Raw genomic sequence first — 9,710 nt, 5'->3', positions numbered from 1 at the left:
GGGGGTGGCAGTTAGGCTCCTCCGGGAGCGGGGAGACGGAACGTGGAAGGAAGGCTTTGTCGTGGGCTCCGGGTGCTTGGGAAAGCCCTCGTGTTGCATACGGAATGGATGTTTATTCTTTGTTCTGCAATAACGGCTATTTAAAGTAACTTTGTGATTGAGAAACGCGCGTCTGGTCAAAACACGGCGCGCCCGCCGCCTCCGAGGTGCGACCGCACCCGCTGACAGGCGGCAGACCCGCTGCGGGCGGATCCGTGCCGCCGCCGCCTCCCTGAGCGGCCGCGCTGCTCCTGGCCGGGCCCTGCTGGGGCGAGCGTGTTGGGCATGGCAACCCCGAGGCGGTGGTTCGGAGGACCGAGGCGTTCTATTTTACAGGAGAAGTTTATTTTTTATTTTTTTATTTTTTTCCTGGAACACCTCAGTATGCACTGAGCGTGTTCTCGTTCTGCCTTAGAGGCAGAGCAGTTTCTCTGGTGAGGTGCAAAGCCCGTTGCCAGCATTGGGACTTAACCTCCAGTCTGTATTGTCTTTAATAACGAGTTTCATCCCTATGGTATTTAGCACCTGGAGCGCCTGAGGTGGCAGAGGTTGGTTGTGATGGTTTGCTTGTTTGCAGCTTCCCCATATTTCCTACTCTCCAGAGCTGGAGAAGTGATGCAGGTGGAGGTTATTTACAGAAGCTTTCTTCAGGTTTCTTTCTTCCTCTGGTTGCCAGAAGTTGGTATTTCAGAACCTCATTTCAGCTGTTTCAGAAATGTTATTTGAGTAAAATCTTGGCAGTCCCAATAGAAGAAGTACTTCAAGGTAGTGATTGCTTCGTGTCATGTTGTATCTGGCTTGTCAGCTATTCTGATGTTTATTAAATACGTATGTTAAGTAATAAGGTGTCATGAAGGATTGATAGTGCAGTTGAGAGTGACTGTTTCTATAAATCAGCAAATTTTTGCAGTCTTTCCAAAGCAGTGATAACGTGTGCTTCGGTGCAGGAGGGGAGAGGTGGTTAATCCAAACCCAAACAGCTTAACCCTTGTGCAGACGTTACCTTCGCCTGACCTTCGGTGCTCTGAATACGTCTTGTCCTCTCTTGGTTTGTTCTCTGTGTCCGAAAGCACTGGGCTGTGCCATCCCTGGGTATTGTGGGCATTCAAAGCTCAGAAGGTTGGATTGGGAATAAAGAGGTTTGTTGGCTGAGAACTGGCTGGCATTAGTGGGGGAAATCGAAGTGAATCTTGTATACAATTTCCACATAGGTTCTTGGATTTAAATGATGGCAGCTTGGGATTGTGAAAATACTTGCTCTGTGTCCGGAAGCAAAATAAATACTTTAAACGAAGCACGTTTATGACTGTCTATGTATTGGATGCTTTGAGGATTGACAGGGATTAAGTTCTCATTCTCTCTTTTGGGAAATGGAAGTGCTGTTTATGTTTGTGTTGGCAGCGTGCATTTCTTGCTGTATGACCACATGCTTCAGGAGCCTTGCTGTTGGAGAGGTGTTGTGCTTCAACTCAGAATGAACTTATTTTTCTAGCCAGGGCCGCAGAGTCTTGATCCAAAACACTTATGGTAATTTAAAGGAAACTTAAAGCGTTGGAAGAAACCCCATCTTAATGCTGAGCACCCATACAGACAGTGCATAATTTCCATAACAGTAATTAATCTTATTACATAGTAAGGTGGGCCTTGCTTGTTGGGCTCCACTTGTGCTGAGTTGCTGCTGTGAGTTAAAATACCACACACAGACAAAAGCCTGATTTCAGGCTTTTGAAGTAAGTTTTAAAAAAAAAAAAAAATCAGGTTATGTTTTTAGAATGGATGTTGCTGTCTCTTCTCCTTTCCTAGAGCCCCGCGGTGGCCTTGGTTTTTAGGAGCTCCAGAAACCTTGCCTTTGAAGTGCCATATGAACACATGGGGTATGAAATCCAGGGTGTTTATGTTGGATTTCATTGTTCTTGATGTAGAAAGTGGACCATTACCTGTTCTAAGAAAGGCATCCTTTGTGACAGTGAAGCGTAATGAAGACTGGTAGTGTCATCCATAGAGATGGCTCACCCCAATGGTTTTTCTCACGTACAAACAAGGAATATTAACGTAGGGTTTGCAGAAGCAGCTCCTGGTGCGTGTTTTAGCCTGTTGTGCTGTGAGCCAAAGGTTTCAGTTGCACCTGAGGGCTCATGCCAGAGGTGAGGCAGCAGCTGTGCATCTCCAATAACTGGGAGTTCCAGCAGCATTGCTGGAGGAGCAACTTATCTGTAGGGCAGCAGGGCTGCCTTTGCCTTTGTGAATTAAAGCAGTGAGGAACATGAAGCAAAGAGCTCCGCTTTGAAGCGGAAGGACTGCTGAGTTCTTTTTTTCCTTTTCATGCCAGCTGAGAATTTACTGGCTGAACTTTGATTGCAAACGCATTGTGTAATTTCTCTGTAAGACATCACAATTGTGTTTTGCGGGTGATTTTAAACATATTCCTCAGTTTACTGTGTGTGGAAGGTAGGGTGAGAGCTAAGGCTGCAGGAGAGAGCTGGGGTGCTGCTCAGGGGTAGTGGAGTGAGAGCAAGTGGCAAGTTGGGTTGTGTGGGCTTCTGTCAGGATGTGTGCAAAGGATAGAAGGAATGTGAACGTGAACATCAAATGGCATTTTGATTGCCTGAGAAGCTCTGCATTCGGCACGGGGCTGGAAAGTCTGGATGAGTTGGGAGGGAGGTGTGCTGTGCTGGGCAGGACGCTGCATCTGTGGCATTTCTGTAGCTAAATTGACAGTAAGTACTCAAGTGCGGGCACTGAATCCCTGTAATTACTCTGCTTCTATTCAGTCTTCCACTTTTGGTGTGCTTTGGTGTTTTTTTTTCTTTTCTTTTAAGTTTGCAGCCTCTCAATTAGCCTTTTTCCTCCTACTGAAAAAAAAGCCCCACTACCCAACCAAACCAATTGCGTGCTCCCATGCTGTGCTACTGCTCACCCCCCTCTGCTCCGTGGTAATGAGCTGTGTGCTGAACACACCGTGCCTTTTGGTTCTGACTTTTCGTGTGAGAGGGGCCGTGTGTTTGTGCCAACTGGGTGTTGTGTGCCAAGTCCGGCCTTCTTTGGAACAGATTTGAGGCTTGGGTCTTAGCTAGTGTCTGATTCATGCCATTTGGTTCATGTATTTTGCTTGGCGCGTGGAAGTCTAGAGCATGGAGAGCTCAGGTGCCTAAATCTGCTTTGGAATTTGTTCCTGAAATTGCAGCCTGAATTTGAAGCCTGGATTTAAGGGTGTGATTTACATTCCTGCTTCTCCTCTCTTTTCCCTTTGTTCTGCTTTACCTACAGTTTATGTAGCTTCACAGCAAGTCTTCTGTTCCATAATGTTTTCTCTTAACCAAGAGCACTCTCCCATCTTATGTGTTAGCCTGTCGTCAGTTGACAGAAGCTGTGTCACATTTGAGTAGGAAGTTGACAACATGCAGGCATGCCTGGATCAAGTTGCTGAAACTTGCTTGATAAATGGTGCTCTTCAGAGTCATGTGTGACTGTAATTCAGGTTATTATCACTATTTAATAACGTTGAGTGGTCTCATTGTTGTGCTTACATCCATAAGGGTTGCACTGTATACAACTAGTGTATATGTTGCATATATCTGTAGCCTGTACAGGTATTCCCACAGTGTTATGTATGCAGAAACATTTATGTGTGTGAAAGACTGCTGTGCATTGCATTCATAGTTCTCATTTGGCCAGTACCTGAAAAATAGAGTAACTTCTGTTGCTGAAACCTAGAGAAATTATGCAGTTGCCTTTTCTCTGTAATGCAGCATGTTTAATCTCTAAAGTATTTGATTTAGGAGAATAATGGGGCTTTGAACACAACTGCTGATATATTGACATATACAGTTTGTGTTTTATAATGTTAGAATTAACTCACAGCCTTTACTCATGCTTTATTATTATTTTTTTATACAGATAAACTTTGTCACAGAGGCATTCTAAATACTGTGTGAAGATGGCAAGTCTGATGAATCAGAGTCTGCTGACCTATGCAGAAGAAGGAAATGTTCCTGCTCTGAAAGCACTGCTGGAGAAGTGCAGGGATGTAGATGAGAGAAATGAGGTAAGGTGATTTTTGAAAAGGTTGTTTCATACTGCAGCTTTTTTATTAAGTAATGAGTAGAATCAGCAAGACCACACTAGTAATTGTAAAAATGTCAGCTTTATTTTCAGCTGTTTGCTTACCTTTGCACAGACTGAACAAACAGTTCAGTGTCTGTGAGCTCTTCAGCATCCTTAGTTGTAGTTGTTTTCTCAGTGTTCTTCTGAGCTGGAAAATGCAGATCTGTTCCTAACTTTGTGGATGGAGATGCTATCTGCAGCTGGGAATTGTTTCTTAGTTCACGGAGGCAGTTACGTGTACCTCATAGTTGAGGTCGCTTCATGGTTAGATCAGGGTGCTCAGGGACTTAGCAGAGAGAAATCTGGAAGTGCTAAGGATGGAAGTCCTGCATCCCCTCAAGTCAGCATTCCAGTGCTTAACCACTCATTGCTTAGAAATTAGTTTCTTCTGATATCTTTGCATTGGAGAAGGTAATTTCTGGACACAGGTATGATTTGCGTCAGTTTCAAACCCATGAGGAAGGTTTGCGCTGGGGAAACCACACACTGTTTATATGCATCAGTGACAGGAGTTTTGTTTAAATGTTAGCTCTTATTGGAATTCAACAGCGTTGAGCACAATTCTTTTTGTAGTTTTAGACTTGCCAAGACCTTCTCTTCCCTCTCCCAGGAGTTGGGTAAGAACAGAACTGAATGCCTGCCAGCCCCAGGGGGGCATGCTTACAAAGACTGCTGGCAAGGCAAGGCTTGTCAGTGCCAGGACCTCCCTGGTGACAGTGACTTGCCTGAGGGTGAGCTTTGGAGAAGTCGGCCTTTCTACTGCTTCTCATTGACAGCTTAAAAACTGGGATCTGAACTTTATGATCTTCAGTAGTTTGGGGCCTTTTATTTTTTATTATATATGCATAATTTGTGTCACTTCTCAATGCATCGCATTTACATGTCATTTTAATTTCAGAATGGCCAGACTCCACTCATGTTGGCTGCTGAGCAAGGCAATTTAGAAATTGTCCAGGAGCTTCTCAAGAAGGGAGCTAATTGCAACTTGGAGGATGCAGTAAGTATTAGCACTGTATGTTGCTGTACCTCACCACAGAGGGAGAAGAATGCTGAATGCTGCTGCTGATTTTTTTATTTTTTTTTGTAGGGAATTGGTGCTGTAAAAAGGAATTACAATGATAGTGTTGGCTGTCCTCAAAATAAGAGGACAGGTAAAATAGAGAAATATTGCCTCAACAAAGAGTTGATATCCAAGTGATTTTTCTTGTGGCATTAGTGATGTGGTCTGTTAGGCTTGTTTTTGTTTGGTTTTTGTGTTTCTCAGTAAATATCGAGGGAGAATTTAGGTTAACAGATTGTTGCACATAAAAGCCAGAAGAGACACAAGTAGAAAAGAGGACCTGTAGCCGCCTGAAGTAGCAACAGAAGTAAGTCTGATCCCCCTGAGGCAAAATCACAGATACAAGAGGCAGGGCACTGGTCCAGACTCCCCTGTATATCAGCTCCTTGGTGCTGGCATTCATTGTATGTGGAAACAGACCACCCCATTTTCTGTGCTCTTAGTCACTGTCTGCTTTTACCCAGCAGTTCTAAATGACTTTACACTATTCCCTCATTCTTCTTAGGTTTTGCTTCCCCTGTAAAAGTGTTAAGAAATTAATCTAGTAGTGAACTGAGGAGTGGAAGCTGATAGGAGAGGGGAGGAGATGATTTGCAGTCTGTAATTCCAGTTGTATAACTGTCAGGGTGCTTACAACTTTTTGTGTGTTATTTTAAAAGATTACTTTAAAGAAGTTGTGCATTTTCTATCATGCAAATTTACACTTGAAAAACAATGCAGTAGTTGTTACAATCTTGTTGTATTATGCTGGTATTTTAATACTGAATATCGCTTATTATTTTTCCTTTTTTAGGATAACTGGACAGCTCTTATTTCGGCAGCTAAAGAAGGACATGAAGCTATTGTAGCAGAACTTCTCAGCTATGGTGTCAATTTGGAGCATAGGGATTTGGTATGTGTTGTCCTAATGTAAGACTGAAAGATTTTGTGTTTTAGTGACAAGAACAATTTAGGAAGTTAGAAATGTTCAATTTATTAAAAGCGTTGATCTCTTATTTTCCTATTATGTATTGTATCAGTGCTGCTATAATGGAAAATATTTGAAAACTGTTATCACAGTATCACAGTGGATTTCTTACGTATCTTATCATTCCTTGGTTAGTATTTTTGTAAAATGTTACTCCTTTAGGTTAGATATTAGGAGGAAGTTTTTCACACAGAGGGTGGTGACACACTGGACCAGGTTGCCCAAGGAGGCTGTGGATGCCCCATCCCTGGAGGCATTCAAGGCCAGGCTGGATGTGGCTCTGGGCAGCCTGGTCTGGTGGCTGGCAACCCTGCACATAGCAGGGGGTTGAAACTAGATGATCATTGTGGTCCTTTTCAACCCAGGCCATTCTATGATTTCCTTTTCAGAAGCTGCCTCTTCGTATCTGCTTTTAATCTGTGCAGCTGTGATCACCCATCTAGCAGTCCTTGTCCTCAGTGTGCTGGCACTTGATTTCATTTATTTTGCTGAATTTTTAATGTGGAAAAGTGAATGTTACAGTCCAGTCCATCTGAAGAATTGGAGAAATTGCTTGCATGTTTAATGAAGAAGGTTAGATTGTTTTGTTGCTAGTTTGTAGAGCTACAAATGTCTGTCTTGACAGAAGAGAAAGCTGGATACCCTTCAGAAAACTAGTTTTGTTCTGCTTAAATCGGGAAACCACTAAGAGACTTCAAGTGCTTCCCTTAATTGTGATTTCACTCTGAAGAGTGAGGCATGCTGCCATGTCGTGCTTTTTCCTGATGCTGCAATGGTGGTCACTCCTACTTGGCAAGCACTGTGTTTCTAGGTCTGTGTCAGTCTGAGAGGGACCTTGACTTCTGAAAATATGTATTAGAGAGTAATAAAAATTGTGCTTATAATTAACGGAGGCACACAGTTGTTTTAAAGTTAGCTTTGGTTACCTGACCTAATACATGCCTTAGATGATGAAACCTCTTTGTTTCCATGTTTACAAACTGAGATGACCACATCTGTAAGGTTTGAAGCTAAATGCTCTTAACTGCTCTCTTCTAAGGACACATGGCATCTGTCAGGAAGGAGGGAGTCATTACATAGTTACTTTGAGTAGGACATGTAGGTGTTTGTTAGACAAATCAAAAATAAGTCCTTCAAGTTAATTGATTTGAATTCTGGCCTTTTGTTTTAACGTAATCCGTTCTTTTTGATCTGTCTAGCCATTGGTTTGTATGCACTTGAAGTCTGAATGATGTGTTTACAGAAAATCAGTAATGTTTAAGGTGCAGTATTCTGCCAGGCTGTGCATACAGCAGGAAATCAGTATTTGCACACGTGCATTTGTAACGTAAGTAGGATTATAAGGTTGTGTAGTCAGTCCTTGTTATGTTTTAGACTTGAAGAATGGCAAATTAAGTAACAGTCTACAATTAGGTTTCTAGAGAGTATTTTTCAATGATGGTGTCTGTTTGAATTGTGCTTGCCAGGGAGGATGGACTGCTCTGATGTGGGCTTCGTATAAAGGCCGGACTGAAGTAGCAAAGCTGCTGCTTGAGAAGGGAGCAAATCCAAACATCACTGGCATGGTAAGTGTTTGCCTTAAGAACCACCTATTTTCTGTTCCCCACCAAGATGTTTAACATCTGGAATCCTAATCTTACCTTGATTAGCATCTTTGACAGTGTAACATTAATCATTGTACTTTATTAATGGAAGTAATTGTTTTGATTTTGTATGGCAGCCACTGTTTTTTAATTAAAGTAATTAAATGAGTACCTCTTAGTAAGATTCAAATCAGCAGGAGAGGAGTTGATAGAAGAAATCAGTAGTGTATGTAATCTTGCTTGCATAACCATTGTCATTTTTCTGTATCTGTGTAAGTTGATGGAGTAACTAATCTGTTAGGTTAGAAACAATTTGTTTTAATTGTTCACAAGCTACCAGGTGAACTAGATTATAGAATGATGTGCCATAATTGTGAGACAGAATTATGTAGTTAGGATTTTGAGATTTATTTCAACTTACAAGCATTCTTACTAAAAAAATATATATATACATGCATCTTGACAGGTGATTTCTTGAGATTTGAATGACAACATAAGCAAGTTGGTGACTGAAGCAGTAATGACTGCTAAAGGAAAAACCAGTAGCCACTTCCCTTTCTGACTGTGTCCCATTCTGATTCTTCTTTGTATATGGAGTTCCTGCATGGCACGATTGATCTGCAGTGTTGATTACTTAGGGATTAAGCATAAATGATTTGATTTTTCTCTTCCATTACAAACGTGAATGTGAATTTTTAAGCCTTGTTTAAGGAGTTGCAAAATTGTTTCAAAACAGCAGCCTGTTCTTAGCCATCATCTAGACAACGTGCTAGGAAGCATTATATGTTATTGGATTTATTCTGTGTATTCCTTCTGCATGTTCATCACCTCCTGGAATACTGTGATCAATACTGTGTTTGAAAAACTAAAAGCAGTATTATTTCCTGTGGTTCATCTTACATTCTTTTCCTTCCAAGCAATACAGTGTTTATCCAATTATTTGGGCAGCAGGACGGGGCCACTCAGATATAGTGCATCTCTTACTGCAGCATGGAGCTAAAGTGAACTGCTCTGACAAAGTAAGTTAAGTTTTTGTAAGATTTCGTTTCATTAATGATTGGTACATTTCTTGTAAAAATGAATTGTCTTCTTTGCCTGTAATATCTTAAAATGATTGTGGTAGTTTAAGTATCTATCTATATATAAATGTGTCAAGTAGTTTGATGCTTGACGTTATATTTTGACCATGGGCTTAGAATTAGTGTACCTGAGTAAGTCATTATAAATGCAGGAAGTTTTTCCCTAGGATGCTGAAGATGGCTGTGAACACTTGTTTGAGTGGAACATATTTCTGTTCTTTAAGCCACTGGTTACATAGACTAATAGCTTTCATTGCTAGAATCTTTAGAAAAAAAGTTAGTGGCTTTTCAGATTCATATATTAATTTATATATATATATATATATATATATTAATATATATATAAATGAAGTTTTATCTTTGTAATAGCAAATGACAAGCATAGGATGAATACTAAAATGTAGAAGATACTAAATATAACAAAATGTTTTGCAATACTTTTGCAGTATGGAACCACCCCATTGGTTTGGGCAGCCAGGAAAGGCCATTTGGATTGTGTGAAATACTTGCTGCAAATGGGAGCTGATGTTGATCAAGAAGGAGCTGTAAGTAATTGCTTGTTTTCCAGTGAAAGATGGAGGCACGTACATCTGTGCTATTAACATATATTCAGATATTTGCAAATACAAATAAATTTAACTCAGTGTGCCTTTTGAAAATACTGGTGACAGTTACAACTTTTCTGAAGTTAGGGTTGGCTGTTTTTTTTTTTAAGTTTCAGTTGCATGTTGTTTTATTTCTAATTAAAGCAGATTTCACTGTTTAGCAATTTAAATAACAAATGTTGGAATCAGTATTTTCAATTTAAATAAATCTGAATGGAAAACTATGTAGGACAGCTTTTGTTATTTGTATGATTATTTCTGAAGTTCGTATTA

The 9,710-nt window shown here is 40.8% G+C and overlaps 1 protein-coding gene across 1 annotated transcript; it reads left to right on the top strand.

The window, feature by feature from the left end:
* The first annotated feature begins 3,936 nt into the window (after positions 1-3,936).
* LOC104909998 (kinase D-interacting substrate of 220 kDa-like) lies at positions 3,937-9,449 on the top strand. Its single transcript, XM_010707947.2, has 6 exons — positions 3,937-4,084; positions 5,042-5,140; positions 5,997-6,095; positions 7,637-7,735; positions 8,671-8,772; positions 9,279-9,449. Exons 1-6 carry the CDS (start codon positions 3,977-3,979, stop codon positions 9,432-9,434), a joined length of 663 nt encoding a protein of 220 aa, XP_010706249.1. The 5' UTR covers positions 3,937-3,976; the 3' UTR covers positions 9,435-9,449.
* Positions 9,450-9,710: the final 261 nt, after the last annotated feature.

This window comes from Meleagris gallopavo, chromosome 2 (genome assembly GCF_000146605.3).
Source record: "Meleagris gallopavo isolate NT-WF06-2002-E0010 breed Aviagen turkey brand Nicholas breeding stock chromosome 2, Turkey_5.1, whole genome shotgun sequence".
NCBI lineage: Eukaryota > Metazoa > Chordata > Aves > Galliformes > Phasianidae > Meleagris > Meleagris gallopavo.
This window is presented reverse-complemented; position numbering and strand designations above follow the sequence as displayed.

Excerpts from the sequence above, each read along its gene's own strand:
- LOC104909998 (XM_010707947.2), top strand. The coding sequence starts at position 3,977 with ATGGCAAGTCTGATGAATCAGAGTCTGCTGACCTATGCAGAAGAAGGA. Across the intron at positions 4,085-5,041 it reads ATGTAGATGAGAGAAATGAG|AATGGCCAGACTCCACTCAT; the intron begins GTAAGGTGATTT and ends TTTTAATTTCAG. Across the intron at positions 8,773-9,278 it reads AAGTGAACTGCTCTGACAAA|TATGGAACCACCCCATTGGT; the intron begins GTAAGTTAAGTT and ends ATACTTTTGCAG.